Source organism: Rhipicephalus microplus, chromosome X (genome assembly GCF_043290135.1).
Source record: "Rhipicephalus microplus isolate Deutch F79 chromosome X, USDA_Rmic, whole genome shotgun sequence".
NCBI lineage: Eukaryota > Metazoa > Arthropoda > Arachnida > Ixodida > Ixodidae > Rhipicephalus > Rhipicephalus microplus.
This window is the reverse complement of record NC_134710.1, coordinates 393,173,648-393,198,064: the sequence shown is the minus strand read 5'-3', so window position 1 is coordinate 393,198,064 and position 24,417 is coordinate 393,173,648. Positions and strand designations below refer to the sequence as shown.

Here is a 24,417-nt window from a genome sequence, read left to right as displayed (position 1 = left end):
AAATCAAAACTACAACTGACTGTACAAAAACTGTTTCAATATGTTATTTGAAACACTGGTGCTTGCCAGTAGTTCGAATAGTCTCTTGAGTTTTGGGACATTGGAGGACCACTGACAGTCGCCTCTGACAGTCAAATTTTTATTGTGACTTTTATGCTTTAGCAAGTACATCTGCACCTGACAATCACAAATTTGAATCTAAATTCTCGAAAGGGAAACATAATTATAGCTAATCTTATTAGTTATGACCAATTTTGTTCCAACTTTAAAACTTTCACCCAAAAGTACAACCAACTGGCACCTCACTGCTGTGGAGTGCCATCGAAATTCAGTGGGTTGAACGCATGCTTTTCGAACCAGGGCCTTCCATGGAGTAAGGAATGAAACTGTGTACCTGCGATATAAGCCAAGTGGTGGACCATCTGTCTAGTTTAGGCCATATAGCACCCAATGACCAGTGATACGTCTATTTCAGGATTGAAAAGTTAGCCCCTTTGAAAGAACAAAAAAAAATCCTCGTAATGTTCCCTAAAATGCAACTGGTGTAAGCAGCCTGATGTTGAAGGCTGCTCAAAGTTGTGTAGCGTGCAGCCCCCTCGCCCTCTCCCTCCTACCTTTCTCTGGCGGAAAGTTGTATGTCTGTGATGTCAAGGATACTTGCGCAACAGGCAAAATATCATAGAAAGCTTCATCAGCCACTAAATGTGTCATAGGGATGAATGATGTGGTTACGTTGTGCCAACTTTTTTCCGAGCTGTATTGTAAAAAATTATGTGAACAGGAAAATGGGGGCAAGCGAAGCTTAGTGTGTGCATGCCTAACCTACCACAGTAGACTCACAGTAAACCGAAATCTGTTAAATGGAATTGCTGCCTAAGTAGAACAACTGTTTCTGATTTAGTACTTGTATTTCGCACCCCCCTGTTCATTTTTCGGTGAACAAAACTCCTGTTAAATGGAACACATTTTCCACTTTCTTTCAGGTTCCATTTAACGAGTCTACTGTATTTTTCTTTCTTTCTATCACATTGCCTAATGCTCCCTCCTAACCGTTTTCCTTCCTCCATGCTGGTTACCAGACCTTCACGAAGGTGCTTAGCAATACAACACAGGGTTCGTACAGGTCCTTGAAATCCTTGAAAACGCTTGAATTTTAAAAGTGCACTTTCAAGGCCCTTGAAAGTCCTGAAATTTTTTCCATCCTTGAAAATCCTTGAATTACTTGTGCAGTGCACTCTCATATCGACATTGCGACCTCTTAAATGTAGTACATAGGTGTGTGAACCTGTCAAACTCCCCAATTTTGAAGAAGTAATGCGGCGTGATCCCGTTTTGCAAAAGTGCATGTGAAAAAAAAAAGTTAGTCTGTGACGAGGGTGAAACAGTGAATTTGATGGCAAGAAATTAGATGTCACACGAAGAAGGCTAAGCAACCCCATACATGCAACGCGCCGCTCAGGCACGAAGGACGCACGAAAAGAAAGCGCACAGGATGAGTGCTGATGAACGACTGTCATAGCTCCACACTGGAAGCGTACTGCTAAAACAAACCAAGAACGGTGCTAGAAAAGAACACTCATGTATCCGCAGGATGAGTGTAAATTAACCACTGTCACAGTTGTTACGTCTTGGTTGTTGAGCAACGTGCTGCGAGTGTCAACTGTGCACAAGCCGGCACTCTTGATGGAGTGGTGCCATCAAATTTCAAGGCTATAGCAAGCACCTTGTGGGTTTAAGAATATATTTTAAGTCACTTCCCAAGTGTACTTAAATGCTCATTCTCCTAATCGAGGCCGATCGCGAGCGCGTCCAGCACAGACTAACTCTACAGAAAGTTCTAGTGACGTCACACCAGATCTGTAGTCAGCTGAGTGACTTACGGACTTCTGTCCCGTACATAACAGTAAAGCATCGCGGCTGCAGGTAGCGGCGAGTTTGTTTTGCAGGTGCTTGTGTGGCACATGTGTGTGAGAGCTGACAATATCCAGCACGTCGCGTGCAAAGCTTTGTGATAACGTGACTAAGTCAGCTATACTGCTATGTTACTGCACAACTCAGTCCCCACAAACAGGAACTTAAAAGTGTCATATCAAAAAGGCAACAAATTATATAGAGAGAATAAATTAATCTTGGTGCGTGAAGTTTGAAGCCACAAATATTGTGGCATGGCCCCTTTAAGGACTGGCTACAGATGTGTGTGGAAGGCCATCAGCACGTAACTTTAAGACGTGAAATTGTGCTCTCTCCCGATGGAGAGGGTGCGAGAAGTTATTAATACTACGCTTTTTTTATAACTACGATATTCATATATTATAAATGCAATGAAATTGGGTCACTTTTGAAAATTTTATAGGGAAGAATTCTAACTTAGCATGCCGCTTTGAGTCCTAGAAAGACTTGAAACAGGTCCTGGAAAGCCCTTGAATATCCTGGAATTTTCCCTTTGGAAACCTTTACGAACTTTGTAACACTTCTAATGCTACAGGCAACAATGTCATTTATGTGCCAAACAATGAAAGGCAACAGTGAAATATGGTAACGTGACATGACAGATGAGCTCTATGAAAGATCATGTATCCATGTCATAATGGCTGATTGCAGACAAGTGCGCCATTGAGAGAGCATCAGTTTTTGGAAAATGATGTGTATGAGTACGCACGTGACCAGTGAGCCTTCTCATTTGTGTGCACCCGCCTATCCAGACACTCGACGGTGCTGGGTTCTTTTGCAAACTATGCCACCATTGCCAACATAATCTTTAACTTGCAGAACCTTCGCTCGATATGTTCAAGGCTATGTTTACTACTCATTCTCGGTCATAGGTGTCTATGCATGCAAAAGAATACAGCAACACAAACATTTCAAGTTTGAAATTTTGGTGTTAGTGGTGCTTTCAAGGAAGTGTAAGAAACGTCATCTCAATACTCTTTAAGGTAGGTAATATAGGACCTCTTCCGGACAATGCGCCATGTGCAAGTGGATATTAGCATTCTTGATGGTGTAGTATTTTCCAGCAGATCTTTTTCTTGCGCAAAAGAAGGTCTCTGGCGGTGTCCATGCCTCATGACAAGAAAATTAACACTGAAGTGGGTGTGACTGATATTTGACAGCAAATGAAGGAAGTAATGGGGCTTTCAGTCTGGTGATGTTGATAGTGACTTAGCTCTTTTTAATGGGGTGTCATAGTTTGTCAACATGTTGTGAGCACAGAGAATATCTTGTTGGCAAAAAAAAAATACTCTTCTCACACTGTAGCTTTTTAGCACACATTCCGAGCATGCGTTATCAACGAATCTTGTTGCACATTTTGTTATATTTGTTCGAAGTAATGAGGGTATGTGACATTGATAAACGATTTTTTCAGGATCCAGTCTTTCAGTGTTTACAGATGCCCGAGTTGAATGTGACTATCTTTAACTTCTGATTCTTTTTCTGTCAGTTGTTTTGTTTTGCTGGTTACATTTGCTTTGTTGCCATCACAGAGCAATGGAATTACAAAACTTGGGAGCCGATGGGAGCTGATCGAAAACACACTGTTGGGGCCTATCAATGACTCTTACAGCCTTGTGGTAAGCTTCAAATTTATACGTGCTCTTAAATGTAGGTTTAGAATGAAAGTTGTAAAGAAAGCAAGTTTAGAATGACAGAACATCTAACTGCTATTATAAACAAATGCCTCGGCACACGTTTATTGCGTATGGCTAAACTGTTTAGTATTTTATGGTTGCCCGCCAGTACCAAGCACGTGTTGCATGCACCTTTCGGCAGTTTTTATGTTCTAACCGCTTCTGGCGGATTGAATTTCTATGTTGCAACCGTGTTAAGTGTTCAGATGGATCAAAACGAATAAACTGAACTCTGAGAACCGTGATGTCGCAAGTTTTACTATCATGAGTTAATTATTAGTGGAAAGAGTCAAGGTTGAAGTTACTTTTTTAAATTTTGTGCCGAAATCTCTGCGCATGACGTCCCTAGTTTGAAATTGTTTTTTCATATTTTGCGACAGAGGCTCGATGAAACTTTCTGAAACTTTGTATTCAAGGCCTGTGGTACCCACAGATGACAGTGTCCTTCATTTTCACTGATTATGAAGCACGTGGGACCGAGTAGACGGCGTCGAAATCTATGACATCACGGTATTTGGTACAGGAATCTCAAGGTGGCGTCTCCACCAGCATATGTATATATTTTTTTTTCGCGCATTTTCTCGCATACCAAGCTTCGTCTCGGGGTAAGAGTAGTGTTTTCGGGACAGTGAAATTGTGTTTTACTAATATTTGAAAAATCTCTTTTTTCTCTTTTGTGTTCCTTCAAAGCCTCATAAATGCGAGGGGAACTGCAAGTGGTTTCAATTCATACAACATAATTTTTGAAGTGGTGTAAGAGATAAGTTTATTCCTACGAAGCGTGTCTCTAGATGGCTCTCCCACGTATACAGGTTCACTTTGCACATTTAAGCAGGCGCCCTTGTGCATCATTTTGTCACAGTTTTAAATAGAAAATTCTGCCAGTCCTTTTTTTAGTGTCATAAGTTTCTGTGCTCATGGAGTGTTGCGTTTTTCTACCTTCAGAAAGCCATTCGCCAGTACAATGGACGGATTTCTCCCATTTGGAACTTCAAGTGCCTTCACAAGTTCTTTAACGAGGTACTGCGGCATTGAGGTTGATGGCAGGGTGCTTTGCAGATTGATTTACAACTTGGCAGATACGAGAGAATATACCACGTCGACAGCAAGCTTGTGCCTTTACAGTATTTCAGTTTTAAAGGGAAGCTTTAGTCTGCACAATGTTAATTTGAAGTGCTATATGATAGCCCAAAATAGTAGTTAAAGCACTTCTTTTTAATTTTTCAATGTTAACATTATTCAGTGATTGCCACCTGTTAATTGGGGCAATTTCCATCTGTATAATTTTGTCACGTAGTAGCAGCAGCATGCTAAGCCATACGCTAGCAGTGTAGGAGCACTGTCTTTACAAAAAATTGGACAGAGTGAGATTTTCTAGTTGGCTTTTACCCATAAGCAATACAACAACCGTGTCCTCTGGCATGGTAAGAGGAAAAGGCTGTAGTTGAGCTTGGACATGATCAAAGTTCCCTCTTGATGCCTCCATTACTTTCATATGTATCATATCATGATGCGCTCCTGAACAAGCCGACTGGTCAGTCGTGTGCTTCCAAGGACTTGCTTGCTTTCAGTTTATCACGAATTTTGTAGCTTGCATACCATAACATCGTGGTACTATACAGGGTGTCCCATGTAACTTTAGCCAGAGTTTTAAAATATGCCAGAACACATAATCACGACGCGACCAAATGCATGTTGCTCACCATTGCCTGGAGTTAGTCAGACAATTTTCAGTGTTCTCAAATATTGTTTATTGGATATGTTTAATCAACGAACTTTTTAAGAAACGAAGATAGATAAAAAATTTCATTGAGAAAGTTGTATATCAGTTTGCGAACGTCTGATTAGACAGTTTAGAACTTTATATCTGTTAGGTATTAGTATTTTTCTGTTAATTACAAATGCCCGCAAAATACAAAAAATACCACGTGACAAACCCGCTCGTGTGCCTGTGTGCACAATGATTCTAGTGCTCCTTAACGTTCCGCGTATGAGAAATAGGGTTGGAGGAATCTGGACTTTTTCACGTTTGTTATTTTTGACCTCTATACATATTTTGTATGCGTTTCCTAGATAGTTATTTGCATTCTTCACTTTATTTGAAGCATTATGAGCTATCAACAGTAAAAAGGTATGAAAGTTAAGGGACGAAAAGAGGGGGGGGGCAAAAGGGTTAAGGTTTTCTATTTGTCATGTTGCAGAGCTAAAAGTATGCAACTTGCAAGAAAACTGATTGTATATTTGAAATCAGCGTAAAAAGTTCCATAAACAGCTCGTTTCATTGCTCTAGGGTGAATATTGAAAAAAAGTGTCTTCGAGCAGCATCTCCCCTTAAACTGCTATACACTGACTAAATGCATTACTCTTTTCACATTTCATACATAGCGATACATCCAGGCACCTTCGGACATGTGTAGTATTTAGGTTTTAACAGCAGTCAGTAAGCGGCATCGCGTTCTTTGTGTTTTGCACTCTCACGGCGCAGTGAGTGACGAATGACCGATAGAACAGTCGGCTTGCTTGGTGTACACACTTTTCCGCCCACAGGGCATTTTGGGATTGCTTGAAAAAGGTCTATTAGAAGAGGAATGGCTACAAAAAGCCTGTCCTATGGTGTGCTGGTGCTGTCATAGAGACTTCGGCAGTGCAAGAAATCCTAATTAGTAATTAGTTTCTTTTGGGAGGTCTTTGGTAACACAATGTACAACTTATCACTTTTATGAAGCTTACTTTTCGCAGTGTGCATAGACGTAGCAGCCTATGTAGCGGCCAGACTAGATGCAGAGGTTTATAAAGGTAGGCTTTTAATTAATGGCACACCTCTGGTATGAATGTGGACAATCTGCTACAGCTGTTGACGCATGTGTGTATATTCAGTATAAACTGAGAAAGAAGGCTTTGTCGAGTTGGGCTAGCCAGCTACCCTAAATAAGGTGAATGAGGAGGCACCTGCAGGCATAGTAGCTCTTGTTGCATTGCTCTTTCCCAGAGTAGCGGTTGTGGCAAATGTACATTTATCTGACTTGGCATTTAGCTTCATTGCATGACACTATGTGTTGTTATCACACGTTGCCAGTGAACCGCATTGTGTGTACAGCTTGTAAATAACGTGTATATGTGGCCCTGGGGTGTGGATCTCCTGTGTCTGTGCAAGTTGGACAGCTCCCATGGCGCACTGAAAAATCTCGGTAACTGTACACCGCAATGTGCATCACATCTAATGAGTTGTACGTGTCATCTGCTTACATGCTTTAGTAAGATTCAGTTTCTTTGCGATTTAGGAACCAACTCTCGCCACTCGGTGCCCGAGACGCACCACCCAAGATGGTATAGCAAAGTGGAAGAAGAAACATTCTGCCGCTATGCAAATAGCGGCGATTGATTTGCTGATCGCTTGAAGATAAAGCAGACACACTGGAGAAGTTCTAGTAGGCTGAGAAAAACTTGTTTTTACAGATTGTACAAAAGTTACATAAGTACGAACATCAAAGTTACAAAAAAAGAAATGAAAAACAGGAAATTAACCAACTTCTGCAGGGCAACTGTACGGGATTCTATGGAGCCGACGGTGCCTAACACCTCAAGCCTGGTTCAGAATTGCTGGCAGAGCTCCGGGGCCTCTTCTTATTTCCTCGGTGCTCCGCGCTTACACAACTCTCGGCAAATCGTCGCCTGTTTGTCCTTTGATAGGACAAACAGGTGACAAACAGGACATTTGGTCAATCAAAACCCTGCCACAAGGATGCTGCCTTCATGCGCGTGCGGGCTCATGCCCTCTCCCCAAATAACACGACCAAAATATAAATAAAACAAAACTAGAAAGTGTCATAGAGGCATGGGCAAGCTCCGTGGTGCACAATTATCTAGACTGAGCTACACGTACTGGGAAATGTGGTCATAGGATGGCTTCCTTGTAACTTGTCAACTTCTAGATGACGGGGATGATCCGCCTGTGCGCTGTGAGAGGAACTGCTCGCTGACTGCTCGTGGCTCCATTTATGAGCTCATTTGCAAGGATTAAGGCAGAGAAGTTGAAGACATGCCACTAAGTTGAAGACATGCCAGCTAAGCCGGACTGGGACAAAAGGTTTTCGGCTATCTCTGGGTTTTCGCGACATGCGCTGCCTTGAAACAGCGTGCGTGAACACAGCATGTGGCTGGACCGCAGCTCCACTGATGTGAGGAGTCACCGCGCCGCGATGGGTCTTGGAAGAGGCCCATTGAAAGTGCCTTGAGGTAATTAGGAGGTCACAATGGTGTTATCAGTCGCACCCCTTTTGTTGCACACGCGGGGGTCGGTTTCTTTTTCCTTTGTTTGCAGGAACTCGAAATGCTCGGCAGTCTCTGGCACTGCTGAACTACGCGGGGTACCATACTGGCGCCATACTGTCTGCGTTATCACGGCAAATCCGGTCGGACACGCTTCTACCAAGTGCCATTAAAGCAATGCTGCTTGCCAACGGTTGACATGCCTCCCCAAGCTTACAACACAAAGTAAATAAAATCAAACTAACTGCCGCACAACCAATTCTAACCATGGTCCTACCGCTTTCTTTCGGTTTCGTTAATGAAAGAAGGGTGGACGTTTACTAGCCTTGGAGCTTTTCCAAAATTCTTTCTATCGCATATTATACTTATTTTTAACAAGTTCAGTCGCTGCTGAGGTGGGGGTTGTAGTACTCGGCAACTGTACACAAAGCTGAATCAGGGGCTGAGCTGAAAGTCGCGGGTTCTGTCCCTGCCGTTGCGGTTGTATTTCAATGGAGCGGAAATGGTAGTGGCTTGTGTACTTAAATTTAAGTGTACAGTAAAAAAAATCCCAGGTGGTATAAAATTTCCCAGGCCCATCCCTACAAATTGCCTGATAATCATATTGAGGTTTTAGAACATGAAATGCTAGAAATTATTACTATATCAATCAATTCAGGCAAAATAAAATTTTGTTACCCTTGGCCTTGATATCAATCAGCGCCATGTTCTTGGCATAAACGTTTTGAACTGTAAGGCAGGACGGTTTCAGATGCTGTTTAGATTTACTGGAATCATTGTCGATGCCACCCAATAATGTAAATTTAGTTATTTTGGTGTTGTGCTCAAGGATGTGCTTGAGGAAATTTTGAAATATGGCAGGAGAATTGCATGAGATGTCAGCATTTACAAACTTTTTCTTTTTTGTTTCTTTAGTTCTTGTTTTGATGCTTTCTTTATATATGTATGCCACATTCTTCTTATTGAGTGACTGTGCTTGCCATGTCTTTTCCTTTCTTGTGTGTTTGTTTTGCCATATGCCATTATCATGGCTGCTTATGGCTGCCATAAATTGTTATGGTATTTATTGTTTTTTCCCAGGAACTAGATCCCAGAGAGTCCGAGAGTTTCTTCAATGTGCTGCTGCCCAAAATAATTGCCTTAGCTCTTCGCCTTCCAGCACTAATTACTCATGTAAGATTACCCTCGCACCATTTGTGTTGCTAGTGCTGACAATCCCAATTTCTTGCGTCCATTTTTCCAGCCAATTCCCCTTCTCAGACAGGGTGACGAGCAGTTGCTGTCGATGAGTCAACTGCAAGTTGGTTGCCTTTTGGCAAATGCATTCTTGTGCACGTTTCCAAGAAGAAATACATTTAAAGGCAACTCGGAGTACGTTAATTACCCCGACATCAATTTCACTAGGTAAGCATAATGAATTTGTGATGTTGTGACAACTTGTGACTGCTTGTTTTGCCCTAGTGGGGAAGCCAAAGGAACGCTAATGACATTGCATTTTAATATGATGAGCTCTGTTTGAGAAGTTCACCTGGTTTGCTGGACGGTACTTGTGAATTCAAACAGGACAATTTAGGGATAAGTAACGGGCATACTTTTTTTCCCACTGTTTTCAGTTCGGGTTATATTGGCATAATTTGGACTCGAACCAGTAGATCAGGGCCCACATTATTTTCAGAAACCAGATTCGTTGTGACATCATGGGGTTATTAAGAGACATTGCCTGTACCAGTTGTTATACTGGCATGCAAAAGGATGTCGTGTTTGAATACGCGAGTGCAGTTCATCTGTTCATGCGTATCTGATCTCATTGAGCCCTGTTTGGGTCACTGGGTGGTTCAGGCTCAAATAGGCTCCGCATAGGGTTATCTTGCTGATGTAACTGGGTTCAAAAGTTGGTCCAACTTGGCTACACGGGATATATTGCAGTGGGTGTGTGCCACTTTTCAGGGAAGCAAAAATCCTTTAATATCCATGCATCGCTGAGTGCAATTTGAACCACATCATGCATATGTAGGCACTTTAAGACTTTACGGCAGGGCTGGTAGATGAAAGGTGTTTGGAGGGAAAGTCAAGAAAGGAGTGTGAAACTTCACATTCAACACATTTTTTTTTTTCAGTAATATTGCAATGTGTTGCTTAATTTTTTTATTTTCATTTATCTATTCATTCTTTACTTTTTTTTTTCAGTGGAAGATATCACTACTAAGAAAGTAGTAGTGATACAAAGAAAGTATTAAAGGAGAGTCTGGCGAAATTTGCGATGTATGTGAACTTCCAAAGGCATACATTAGGCAACTGTTAGAATATGCTACTACTGGTGCTGTCTGGGGATCCTACACCCAGTCAACCACAAGTGAAATCGAGAGCATACAACGAAAATTAGATTCATTTTCAATTCCTATCATTGTCACACATCCGTAAGTGGTTCACTACAAGACACGAACCTTGAACCTCTATAGATACGACGCCATCGAGAAAGGCTTAAAATGTTATACCTAAATCACCATGAACATGTTAAAATAAACAAGGATTCGTACATCAAACCGTGTGGCCCGCGCCCTACTCGCTCGTCTCATTCGCTCAAACTAACTGAATATTCTTGCTGCTTTTTTGTTGTTGAACATCTGTAGTAAATTTAGGTTGATTTTGTTCAGTAACCCATTGTGACCACTTGGGTCACCGAATTCTGCGAAAATGGGATAAAAATCGGGGGCTCTCAGTTTGAGTTAACAGTTACGGACACTGATGCATTCGTTTTATTGGGAGTTTTACCCTATAGAAATATGCAGGGCTTTGCTGGGACCAAGGGGTGAGTTATAATTAGCCGTAAGTTCGAATTAACTTAGTTCAAAAACAAGCCTTTGCTGTATTGTGTATAGCTTTTGTGTGAATTCGTTTCATTTCTCAGGAGTGCGTCTCTTAGAACACACTGTGGCTTTTCAGTATCTTTTATAAGTTTCGAAGTCTAGTACTCATTTAATGCAAAAAAAATATAGAGAGTTGGAAATGCCATCTCAGAGTACCTCTAAGAGGCCTCTCACTATGTTTGGGCATTGGAAACAAGACATAGATGCACAAAGTCACGCACTCATGAGTGGTTCTACCAAGTTCTGTATTGATGTATGTCAAAAGAACACTGGAAAACTCGAGCGAAAACCTGCACACACTTTTCCTCTTATGAGCTATTCGAGGCTGCAAGACAATATTAACATTGTGTCAATGATACCACATCGCATAAATGCTTCTTGCTTCGCTGTGTCACATACAGTCGAGTCCACATATAACGGCCCCACTTAAATCGAATTTTCGTTTAGAACGAACATGCGTGCAGAAGCGGGAAAACGGCTGTTCATTTGTGCGAAACGAATCGCGAAATATCGAAGTCGGTGAGGCTGCGCAAACCCGCCGGCGCAACAAAACAATTTTTTGACCATGGCCGCCGATTCTTTCAACACCGCTGCGCGGGCTGATCCAGGCCGCTGTGCTTTGACTTCTGCACGCGCAGGCACTCTTTTCCAAGTTATTCTACGCGCGAGTTGCGCGTTTCGCGGACCTTTCAAGTAAGCTACCCCACTTGCCTGTTTCCCGTGTGTTTTGGTTTCAAGCTTGCCCTCCCGCCGTATCCTCCCCTCTCTTCACTCTATCGCAACTCCTTGCCTTTCTCTTGCAAATCTGCTCTCCTCTCTTGATCACAACCCCTTCGCCCGTCTCCACGGCTGTGCAATGCCAGCCACGCTGGCTCGAATCAGTTTCGTTTTCTAACTAGAAACGGGCCCAGAGCTGTTCCACGCGTTCTTGTATATGCGTCGCGTGTGCACGTCTTGCTCGCTCTTGGCGTGCATGTGTGGTCACGATGGCAGATGGGAGGACTTGCATGCTTTTCCCTGCTGCTCAACAAAACGTCGGAAATGTGACCGCTTGGCTTGAGCGTAATCCGTGCGTTAGGTGCCGTGTTGCGGAGTGCTTGCTCGTAGCTGTTGATCATCTGGCAGCCAACTTACCGCTTCGGGCGTTTCGGTATTCAGCTGTGGAGATGGTGAATATTTCGTGGGCGGCGGTGATGGCTACATGCACGCGAAACTGTTTTCGCGAGGCCGACTTCGTCATCGACATCGGGCCCAATGCTGAGCCTGAAGCTTCTGAACAGAACTACTGCGGCGGCAATTTGTGGCAGCGCGCCATCGACTCTGACATGGTAGAGCGGGTGGGAAGTCTGTTCTGTTGCGATGGTTTCATTACGGCCGATGATGATGCCGATACCGTAGAACCGTGCACGGATTTGGGCATTGTGATTGAAGTACATGGCAAGAGCAATTTGGAGGAATCGGATTGCGAGGACAACGAAATTTTGGAGCCAGTTCCTCATGCAGCTTATGCCACGGGCCTCGGCGAACGGGCATGCTGCCATTTGAAATAAACTCGAGACTGCTCTTAATGCTTCTGCTCTTCGAAACGCATGTGTCACAGACTTTTTTTGGGCAAAAAAAGTTTGTGTTTTCACTCGCAACTTTTTTGAAGCTGTGTTTCATTTACTACGAACTTCGGGATACAGCAAACGGATGCCACGTCAGCCTCAGGTTTGTTATAAGCGGGCTCGACAGTACACGGTGTAAATTATAAGTATAATAGGCGAGAAACCAAGGAGAGTTTAGGGGATGTCATTTGTATTAGTGAGGGAAATGTTAAAGTGGACGAAAAGCTAAACTCTCCGCTGGCAGGGACCAGACCTACAATTTTTGCATAAAGCATTCATTGCACCAAGCCACAGCAGCGTTCATACTCCCGTCCACTTTATTGAGTTTATATGTGCATTTAAACATGGAAGTGTTAAAGTTGGTGCACACTGGCAACTAGCAGTGGTCGCACGACCATTTGGGACTGGTTGCTAACAGTCGTGAGTGGTCGCAAAGCGACTGCTTTGGCTAGTCACTTTCTGACCGATTTTCCAGTCGCGCAACTGCAGTCGCAAAGCTACTGAAACTAATCAGGATGCCCAGTTTTTTGTTTTTTTTTTAATTGTGTGCCTTCTGCCGCCAGATACAAAACGAGTGCGTTCCTCTGGGTTTGTGGCACCATGGCCACCACAGAGTACTTGGCTTGGAGATGGTGGGGCGGAGCAGCTTGAGTAAAGTGTAGAAATTATGCGGCGGCATTCGCAAAAAGCTAAACACCATCAAAATAAAGAGAAAAAGGATTGTGCACTATCTTTCTCCCGTAACCAGAATCGTTTTTTGTCTTGAACTTGACTTGTCACCGTCTTCAATATAGCGCGTTTGGAATACGGTTGTGCTTCATGCCTGGCACCGACTAAAGACACCGCGTTCGAGACGTGTTTGTGCTGCATTGTAGGCTGTAGCAAGTTAAGGGGGCAGACTGGTCTTCGGGACCAAAAAGTGACAAAAAATTCATTTTTTAAAATTGACATAATTGGTTTCTGCAAGTTTTTTTCTATTTCTCTGCAAATTTTCACACTCCAGGAAGTGGTATTTTTTGTAATTTCATTCTAACTGTCCAGATTCTTGGTGCTGTTAACATGTAGGACCTGCAAAAAAAATGGGGAACAGACTTCGAGGCTTCTTTATGATTGGCGGGCACCTGTGTTAGAAGCTCTGCTACGAATTTATGAGCACCTTTATGAGGATTTCAAAACATGCGCACTATGATTGTTGCTTTTTGAAGAAGCTGTGTGTTTTCAGTTTTTTCCATTTTTCTCAAAAGAGTAAATTTACGACTGTTCAATTTTGAGGCCTCAATATCTTTGCAGCTATGCAGGTAAAATGATAATTCTTTTTGCAATGGAAACCTGTATGTGGGAGATGAAACCTGTATGTGTATAGAACGCAAGTATGGGAGCAGAATTGAGAGTGCAAGTCTTTTAAATTAATTACTCATCAAAGTTGTAATACAATTCCAACTGCTTTTAAAAATGGATAGTTCATTTTGCTATAAAATAACCAAGAAAAGCCTAAAAAAAAAACTCTTGCATACTTCCACTCCGTAGTCATTAGTCTATGTTGGAACATTTTAAATATCACTTTTTAATTAAGCACTTTTTTCTATGGCAGCCTCAAACAATAGGGGGTGAACAAAGTACTCCTCGACTGAGTCAGAAACAGAAATGCTTCGCTCTCTTCAACTGCCCACTTTAGCGGAACGACGGCAATTGGCAAGGATGAAGTTCTTGTTTTTATTGTCAAAAAATAAATTAAACATAAACACAACAAGATACTTAATGCCACGCCGTGGAAGAAACCTAAGAAGTGTAAACGATTACACATACGAAGTGCCACAACAGCGTGTCAATGTATATGCGAATTCATTTCTTCCAAAAACAATTAGTCAGTGGAATGCTTTGCCATTACCACTGGTTCATTGTGGTTCACTGGAAAATTTTGAGGAAAGGCTCAGAGATATTTTTCTGTAAGCATGGTCTACTATGTTAATTTATTGCAATTTATTTGTATGCTTACTACGACTGCACTGTTTTTCCTTCAGCCTCAATGCCGGTGTTTCCAATGTATGTCATGTAACATTTCTAAGTTCAAGTGTTGCTGTTTAAATTGCTGTATGATTTCAATGTATTGATGTTTGTCATTCTGAGTATGTCCCACCCCTGTAACAGCCGAAAGGCTAACAGTATTTGGAAAATAAATAAATAAATAAAGTTATCTCAGGAACAAGTTGAGTTACAGGAAAACTGATGAAATATTTGAAATCAGCAGAAAAAAACTGCATAATCCTGTGCAGTTTGATCAAGATCACAAAAGAAATAAACAAAAAATGTCTAAGACCAGTCTGCCCCCTTATATTCAAGGATTCGTTCTGAATACGTACCATTCTCGGAAATACTCCTCGTCGTCTCAGCGCAGCTTGGGAGATAGGTGGCTTGCATGGCCGGCCAACTCTCGCGAGCGAAGGGACGGTCACACCCACCACCGGCTTTTTTTCTTTGGGCACTTCTGTGCTGACAGTACTAACACCATGGCATAGCGCGTCAGTGCCATGACAATTTCTTGTTCTTCGTTTGATTTGAACTCCTTGATGCTGCTGGGAACGCTGTGCAAGAATGGACGAAAACAATAAATGTGGCGTGCTCGGTTCGCTCTGCTCGCTCAAGTAGCGGCGATCAGCTGATCGGCGCCGGTCTCCAGAATTCTCACTGATAATGAGATCTGGATGTGACTTTCCGGGTTTGCAACTTCCTGTCGCTCGCATGCAGCCTCTGCCGGTGTGGACACCAGTCGCTTCTTGGTCATCAGTCGCAAATGGTCGCAAGACCGCAGCTAGTCGCCGGTGTGCACCAGTGTTTATTCAGCTATGCTAGCAGCCATGGGTGGTGGAAAAACAAACAAACAAAGAAGGTATCCAGCGACTGCCTATTAGATGGATGGTGCCCACAACTAGTAGGTGGGGTCCCTAGTATGGGACCTCATTGGCGTTGGCTGCTGCCTCGGCTCATCGAACCAAGGTTTTTTGGGCCTGAAGGTTAAAGCAGCAAAGCAGGGTCGCCTTCCACTCATCCCGGGTAGAGTTGGGGATAGGGGGTAGAGCAGGGTTCCACGGGCAGGCCCACACTATGTGGTAGATGTCCAAAGACTTCTCCCCTAAGTGTGAGCAGCTGAAAGGCGGAATCGAAATGTTTGAGGGCTGTTGGGCACAGCATAGTGTTCGTGAAGAGTCGGCATCATGAAGCATGTAATCATTTTTATGAGCTGGCAGCTGATCAATAGTTCCTCATATACTACCTGAAGGCTGTAGTGTACACAAATCCCGAAGGAATACGGCCACTAGCGTGGGTCCGGTCTTAGTGAGCCCCAGGGCACGCGTTGACCGTCGCCGTGGCGAGAACAGGATACTGCTCTAGGTCGCAACACTTTATTGTCTGGGGCAACACCAAGAATGCAGTACAGAGCCCGTTGCAAAGCGCGGCGGGAAAGCAAATGGGCTTATCCATGCCACAGGTGAGAAGTACTACACAGGGGGCTGCGAGCACGTCTCCATGGTAAAAGTGATTCACGGAGACACCGGCACAAAGGCCCGGTTGTTCAAGCGAGGGCAAATGTACTCGCATTAGCTTCGGAGAGATGCGGGTCGGCGTAGCCTGGCCATGCACTAGGACACCGCACCACTCTTCGGCCTAGCGTTCACAAAGGGGCAACAAAAGGTGAGCGTTCGGCACGGGTGCAAAGCGCCGTTGGCAAAGTCCAGCGAGCCCCAAACAATAGGAGTCGACAGACGGAAAAGAGATGCGTGCTCACCCTCAGTCATCCCTGAGAAATCTCTCTCTCACTCCCAACGCACGTGCGCAAAACGTCCCAAAACTTTGTGTGCGGTGCCACAGTCGACGTCCGCTACCGGGTGAGAGGTGTTAAACGTCGCTCCTTGCTCCCCCAGCGCGGCAGACAGCGGAAGAGGGGAGTCATGTCGAGACATTAGAACAGCAAAAAGAGGCGACAAATCCCGCGCAAAGGTGGCGGGCTAGCCTCGACTCCCACATCCTCTCTCAAGTTTGCCCTTTACTGGTCTGCAAAGGCAGCCAGATGTCACCCAATGCAGTTAAAATGACACTGCTATGAGCAACAGCTAACCTCAGTTCAGCCCTGTAAACTGCCACTAAGAAATTGATGATAAAGGAGAAAACATAAATAAGAAAATAAACACATGACACTATAAAAATGTTTGTGAAAGGGAGCACAGGGAAGTAGGGCTAGTGTTCGTGGTTCTAAGGTGGGATAACGTCCACCGTGCGGAGGGGCGGAAGCGCGGGACAATGTCTGCTGGGTGTGATGCCCGTGTGCGAGGTCGGAGTCACGGAAGGGGCTCACTGATGGCTCTTGGCTCATAATGACGATTCAACTGCGAGTCCGACGAACGCCACTTCGGTGGGGGTTCGGAAGGCCGACATTTCTCGATGGAAAACGGGGGAACCTTGCTGGGAAGTCGGGCCTCTGTGGTGATCAGGGAGGCCAAGCTGGAATTGGCTGCCAAGACCCTGGTATTGGCCGGCAGCAAATAGCTGCTGTCAGCTGGCCTCGCGCAGGAGTCATGGTGGAAAAGTCAGCAGGGCTTCTCAGCGACGGCCAAGAGCAGAGCACAGCCGGATCGTCTGACGTCATTGGGTCAGGGCCCTGAGCATCTGTAGTGTCCACGTCGAAGGAACGAAGCTACGACGCGCACTCTTCACGGCCATGCACAGAAGCGCCACGCACATGCATATGCACAGAAGCACGCACATACACACACCGCCGACGCCAGCGCGAGCAAAGGCGCGAAGCGTCTTTCGTCCCTCTCTCCACGCATGGCCTCCTAGATTGCGGGCGCGCGGCGTGTTTCTCTTTGTCCCTCCCATTCACACGGACAGGGCGGGTTTCCAGAGGTGGGCGTGGCCCGCGCTTTTCTCCGCACCGCGGCGCTTTTTGTTTCGGTTGAAAAGGCTGCTGCACTGTCAGCGAAGCTTCTATGTGGCAAGAAAAAAAAATTTTGTGCTTTTATATAACTTTGTGTTCATTTATAAATGTAGGGTCAATGAGTAAGAGAGGCAAAGTGAACGCTGGGGCATTTTATTTTAAAGTGGGGTGGTTATTTTGCTGTAGATTGGCACCCCCCATATTAGAGCAGTTAAAATTGCGTCGTCTCTACAAGAGATCCACATGTGCTCAAAACTATACTTCGAAGTTCGCGTGCTGTATAGAAGGGGGGGGGGGGCACTGGTGAAAAGAAAAATGGCTGCTCTATCCGCAAGCGAGGTCAGAAGAGTGCCACGTTCTACGTCTATGGATCACTTTTTACACTCGATTGAATAGATTCTTCTGGCTCTTATTGAACTAGCACTGCTTTTCATTTTAACGCTGTTTCCAGAATTTTCGCATACCTCCTAATGTAATCATAGTTGCGCCGCGACATGGTTTTATTGCTTCTTAGAAGCGTACTTCGCTTCTTAGGCTGGCACGCCAGCCATCCAGCTGTGCTCGCCACAACTGGTCTCCCCTATAGATGAGGCACATTCAGTGGGTCTTCTTAACGAGTCGCAAAGCACTGTTTGGTGCGCGAGAAATAAGTAAAAAAAATCACAGCATAACCACGGAGTAAATGATTTGTGGGGCGAAGCGTCCGTCCGTTCATCCGTCAGTCTGTGCATTCGTCTATGCGTCGATCGACTCCTATCACACTACAGCACGCATCAGATGCACGAACGCTTTGCCCTACCCATCATATCAATCACTCCGTGGATATACTGGCTACGCTGAATAGAATGATGACCGACCAAGTGATGCTATAAAGAGCTTTGTTCCTAAAAGCAGGAAAACCACGTCGCACTACGCATCGCAGCTGGGATTACGTCAGTGTGCCTTCAATATTTCTCTAAACAGCGTTACAATCTAAATCAGGGGTAATTCCACGAAGAAACAAGAAAGTGACCCATTTATTTGCGCGTAACCCGTGAGCGCAGAATGCGGCATTTTGATTTAGCTTGTGGACTGGGCTGTCAGTTTTTATTAAATGTGGAGTATTTGATAGTCGCACCTACTCGCGAATTCGGCGACGGCGGTGTTGACACCACCACTGTGCGTGCTGACGTCTTGTGCCCAAGTTTTTTTTTTCCTATTTGACGTGCAGAAGGGCACGCAGCAGTATGACATATTTCTGAAATTAAGTGGAAGAAACAAGACCTGACATCACTTTCTATAGCAGGAAAAAACTACAGCATTGACATAGTATCAATTGTATAAATCGTAACCAGTCGGCAGCTTAATGAATAAATCGCTACTATTGAACCAAACATTCGTTTTGACTTCCACTCCAAAATTTTCTCTCTTCTATGCAGAATGGCAGCGACGCATGCTCGCAAGGTAATCACGTGAACAGCGTAGCATGAGCGCGTTACGAAGAAATAGCACCCACTGGAGAGAAACGGTCGCTGAGCCAATCAAACTCAGCGCTCAGCATCAGCAACTGTCTTGCTCTCTTCTCGCAATGTGCTCACACCGTGAAGTGTGGCGCGAAAGCCGCGCTCTCAAAGCGTACAACGCTTCGCACTAGCCCACAAAGCTTCCCCAGTTTCTTCCCCAGTTTCTCTTTCCAACTATAGGGTAGCATACCGGATACTAGCATCTGGTTAACCTCCCTGCCTTCCTTTTTTCTCGTTTCTCTCTCTTTCCAAGTACCCTGCGCTGCGCCGAGACAGGGAGGAGGTCTAGACTACGTCTAGACTGAACGTCACCGGCTCTGCGACGACCACATTACACGGTTAAGAGGTGCGCTTTGGTCACTTATGGTCACCCATGCGCACTGTGAGTTCTATGGTGTTCAGTGGATATGTTAGGGAATGTAAGAACGAGCATCGAGATCTTTTGCTTGTTGAAGAAGAACGCCACACGCTTTCAGAATTCTGTGTATCTTGTATGAAACACTGTGCGTTTTCTCCAGTAGTCGACCTTGACAAATACTTGGTTTTCTGAAAGATGCTGTTCAGCCGTATGTGCAACCCTTTGATTTGGATGCAGTAGAGATATCTGTAAAAGAACACGATACTGATATTGTCATTGTGCTACCAAAACATAATTAAATACAGATGACGAAATAAGAAGATGATAACTCTAGCACTTTCACTGTGAAGGACGTAGAAAGTAAATGTAGATCGGCTAATCGTAGCCTTTCACAATTTTCCGGCAAAATTACTTATCACATGAATAAGGGGCACAATCAGCAGTCTTAATTATCTAGAGCGTGAGTAGCATTCGGTTGACCACCTGATAAATATTGGTACACAATAAAATGGTAAAGTGATCTCTAACGATAGGAGGGCAATATAATTCAACGACAATAACTCGCCCAGTTCTCACCCACATATGCGCCTCCAGAAAGGGGGAATGCTAGAATGCCTCTGTCACAGACAAAATAATACCTACTCGCAATGATCTATACAATAACCATTCAGCAGTTGCCATTCATTTATTCGTCAATTGGACCAAAATAAAAGCAGTAAGAGAGAAAAATTAATTGCCTTCAGTGCAGCCAGAAGATATGTCGGTAATTTTTGCTCACAGGTGAGAAAAAAAAACATGCACACGCTGAAATCCCGCATGCTCTACTTTCTTTCATGGTATCCGCCCCTCGAGGAACCCATATTAAACGCGCCCCCTAGCGGTTGCCGGGCACATGGGGCGATACTTGCTGGTTTTGCTGGGGAGCGCGGCGATTGGGACAGCCAGAGAGAACCAAGCCGCGTGCCCGTAATCTCGGAGGCCATGCTCCACGCATATGCTCCAGTGTTCAAGGTGACAACTTTCTTCGCCTTTAGACAAAGTAAACACGGTAGAAAAAGTAAAACACAGCACGAAATGACACTCAATATGTGGCCAAAAGAAAATAAAAACATAAAATACAAATTAATACTTACAAAAAAAAAAAAAAACACTGGCAGCAAGTTGGGCGAGGTCGACTTCTTTACGAGAGCAGGCCGTAAAGAAGCTAACTCATACTGAGGCTAGACAGTAAACTGAGGGCCTTCGGTTGCGGAAAAGTCCTCTGTTCGGCACGAAATCACAAAAGTAACCGCTTTCTCAGATTATACCGGTGCGGGGTCAAATGCGGTCCGCCGTTCCGGGTGTGCCCTGCTGCTTACAAGAAGTGACGCAGGGCGCTGGCGCGAGCTCATCAGACCGTGACAAAGGGCTTCAAGTCTGCGATGTGGGCACGGATGAGTTTTTTCAAAAAGGGGATCTTTCAGCAAGTATGTGCCACGGACGCTCACTGACAATCTCTTCATAAGACCGGGCGGCTTGCCAACCCTTGGTTCCACCGTTTGTCAGTTGTGGCAGGCACGAAATAGCGATAAATGTCACGCTTCGTGCCGGGCCAGGTCACAACGTTGCTCAGCCGGCAAAAACTTCCGAGCCACTCAGGTGACCGGCCATGAGTTCGTAGTGAGAGGATCACAACAGTGCGGCTCTCATATTTTATTGGGCATAGCCACCTTAAACGGATCTGCAGACTTCTAGCCGATGGCTATATAGATCACCAGGAGCCTGTCATGGTCCAGCAAAATGAATCCGCTGAGGACTTAGCGACACATGCTGCTTCAGCGCCCTATGCTCGCCCGCCGCACAACAAGCAGCGTAACGGTGCTCCGCATTTCTTCAAGACGGTCGTTATGGACGCCCGCCGCAGAGCAAGCAGCTTATACGGCGTTCCCTCTCTCCGAGACTTGAAACGGATCATTTTGCTGAGCCTTCAGTAGCTCTTTGCTGCCGAAAGCGATTCCCACTCTCTCAAAAGGGGGAGTCTTATATCACTCCCACTCAAGACTGCAGCAACTGCCGCGGGCATGGCGTCACGGGTTCACTTTCGGCACTGTGGCCTTTGGAAAGCTCCTCCGCTCGGCCGCTACGCGGTGCGCCACTTACCTAGATAGCAGCCAAGGTCCTCCGCATGGGGACTCCTCCGTTTTGCCGCTGTTTCGCTCCCGACACTTGCATGTGCTAAGGCACTGCGAACAACTGTCACACCGGAATCAAGGTTCTCGGCAGAGATACAGGGGGCACGAGATAGCGCGTCTGTTGGTTGTGGGTTCACCACAAAAGGGGATGACGATGCGGACGGGTGCCGAAGGTTGCCCGTCGATGAAGGCGATGGACTCTTTGTGCAACGCGGCATCCGCCTAAACGGGTGAGCGGACAAAAATGTAACGAAGCAGGCATGTTGGTATGAGCCCGAATCGCGCAGGCGAACGGACTCGCTAAGAGTAGTCAAAAGCTTAGAGCTTTTGATACCAAGTTGGGCGCCAGTGTAGTGACGCACATTGGGCGCCAGTGTAGTGTACACATATCCCAAAGGAGTATGGCCACTAGCGTGGGTCCTGTCTTAGCGAGCAGCAGGGCATGCGTTAACCGTCGCCGTCGTAAGAACATGATACTGCTCAAGGTCGCAAAACTTAATTTTTTGTGGCAACTACAAAAATGCAGTACAGAGCCCGTTATAAAGGCACGGCGGGAAAGGAAATGGGCTTATCCACGCCACGGGCGAGAAGTACTACACAGAGATGCCACGAGCACGTCTGTGTGGTAAAAGTGATTCATGGAGACACCTGGACAAAGGCCTGGTTGCTCGAGCGAGGGCAAACGTGCTCGCGTTGGCTTCTGAGAGATGCGGGTTGGCGTAGCCTGGCCACGCACTTGGACACTGCACTGCTTTTCGGCCTAGCGTTCGCAAAGGGGCAACAAAAAGTGAGCGTTCGCCGCAAGCACAAAGCGCCGTTGGCGAAGTCTGACGAGCCCCAAACAATAGGAGTCAAGGGACGGTAAAGAGATGCGTGCTCACCCTCAGTTGTCCCAAAGAGACCTCTCTCACTCCTGACGCACGCATCCCGGAAGACTCTGCGCGCGGCGCCAAAGTCGACATCCGCTACGGGGTGAGAAGGGTTAAACGTCACTCCTCGCTCCCCCAGCGCGGCAGACAGCGGAAAAGGGGAGTCATGTTGGGACATGAGAACGGCAGAAAGAGGCGGCAAAGCCCGTGCAAAGGCGGTGGGCTAGCGTTGATTCCCACAAGGCATGCTGTTTGCCAGAACAAGACCTTCGTTATGAATGAACGAATTAAGAGGAATTTCAAGGGCTCTTTTTTCTGGCAAAGAAGAAACAAGCCATTATTATTCTATTATTCCTCTCGTTTTGAAAAACAAACCCTTAAAATTCCTTTTCTTTCGTTCATACTTGTTGCCTGTCGCACAGCTCAAGCCTTCATTAGTTGGACAAGACCACAGAGTAATACCGTATTTACTCGCATGATTGGCGGACTCGCATGATAGGTGCACCCCTAGTTTGTCCACGGAAAATTCAATTTTTTTAACTCCGCGCATAATAGGCGCACCCCGAACTTGGCTGTGATCAGGAACGATTCTACCCCCCCAGCGGTACAGTTGGAACGCGGTCCCCGTGCCCTGAAGAGAAAAAGAAGGCAGATCGACGAGTGAATAAAAAAAATTGAAGTGCAACAACCTAAGCAATGTGTTTGTCGAAATAAAACTTGAAAAAAAAAGGCCACCATGAGCGAGAAAAAAGGCTATGTTTGTTTTATGCTGAAATAATTAGTAAACGATAAAGTCACTTTTTACTTGAGAAATGTGCAAATATAAAGCACAAGAACCGAGTCGAAAAAATTTTCGAAAACTTTACCCCATGTAATTGGTGCACCCCCAACTTCGAGTCGGATTTTCTGAAAAGAAAAGTGCGCCTATTATGCGAGTAAATACGATATAAGACAGGAGTGCGGACCCCACTCATCAGCAAAGAACACATTGCGCAACATTGGTTTCTGCTTTACGGTGTGTTCACCGGATGGCTCTACGAATGGAGAGGCACCAGTCATTAAGCGGTTCTGCGGTAGGGGGTTCTGTGGTGTTGCTATAGCAGTAGTGCACAGACATGCTTCGTCGCGTTCCAGCGCCTGCTTGCTTACCTGTTTTGCAGTTTGCTGCCGCCAACCTCCGTGAGTCAGCGCTTGTGCTCATAAACGCAGATGCAGAATGGTTTCCATGCGCCTCAACAGATAGTGCTATGTGTTGTGATTAGTGCAAGGAGAGGAGAGAGCATGTGTGAAACTGTAAAGAGCAAAAGGGGGACAGCAAAGGAACCAGGGAGACGGCCACGTTCGCACTGCACAGTTTGTCCGGAGTGAATGCGTCGAGTGGTGGTGTCAGCACTCCTCTTTCGTCTTACTCCATGGACTGAGCAAAGTAGTCAGGTCCTTTCTTTGCCACTGTATCGAACCTCTCCCGCATATTCTGGCTCAATTATGTTGCCTGTTTTTGGACGGAGTGCTTTCTTTCCGATTATTGATGCATTGCCTGAGTCGTGTCTATCGCTGGCCAATTTCACTTGCTTCCATTGCTTGTAAACATACTAAAGTGCATCCACGGCCAGTCTAGAGGCGCGGGCTCGCTCCCTCCTTTTACGGCCTAAGTAGCTGCCGCGAGTACAATGGAGCTGTTTCTATACAGTGACGACGGCGTGCTCTAAGTGAGGGCATCGCGAGCCAACCTGTCAAAGCATGTTTTGCCGCACATTCTTTTCATTGTAAGTCATCTGTACCGGTCACTTTCTTGTGCTAATTACTCCTTGCGCCTGTAAGAAGCGATGAGAGTAGTAGAGGTGCGTGTGAGGACAGTCTGACTTTCTTGATACTCATGCGTTGGGCAGTGAATACGCACACGCATCTCTACGAAAATCCAATTTTTTAAGGCTCGAAACCTTATTTTCGATGAATTCTAAAATGCTTGTGGCTCGTGTGGTTTAGTTTATCATTTATGTACACATTAATGAACCCCATATGGTTGAAATTCCCGGAGCCTTCAACTACGGCATCCTTCATGATCACATTGTGGTTTTGGGATAATAATCTGCTTCGCCATGTGCTGTCAAGCTCTTTCTTGGAACCATCATAACTTCGGTTGCCATAGCGGTCTTATTACAGGCCACATTGTAGCAGCTGAGCATATGGGCACTGCTGCATGTGTATAGGATTT

The 24,417-nt window shown here is 45.3% G+C and overlaps 1 protein-coding gene across 2 annotated transcripts in view; it reads left to right on the top strand.

Annotated features, from left to right (window-relative positions):
- The window catches only part of LOC119161005 (Poly(ADP-ribose) glycohydrolase), a 122,011-nt gene that overhangs the window by 13,284 nt on the left and 84,310 nt on the right, over positions 1 to 24,417 (top strand). For both annotated transcript variants that reach the window (XM_075880160.1, XM_037413307.2), the window contains exons 8-11: positions 3,483 to 3,569; positions 4,572 to 4,646; positions 8,976 to 9,068; positions 9,139 to 9,299. In XM_075880160.1, the coding sequence (XP_075736275.1) occupies positions 3,483 to 3,569; positions 4,572 to 4,646; positions 8,976 to 9,068; positions 9,139 to 9,299 (416 nt within the window). The remainder of the gene's footprint in view (positions 1 to 3,482; positions 3,570 to 4,571; positions 4,647 to 8,975; positions 9,069 to 9,138; positions 9,300 to 24,417) is intronic.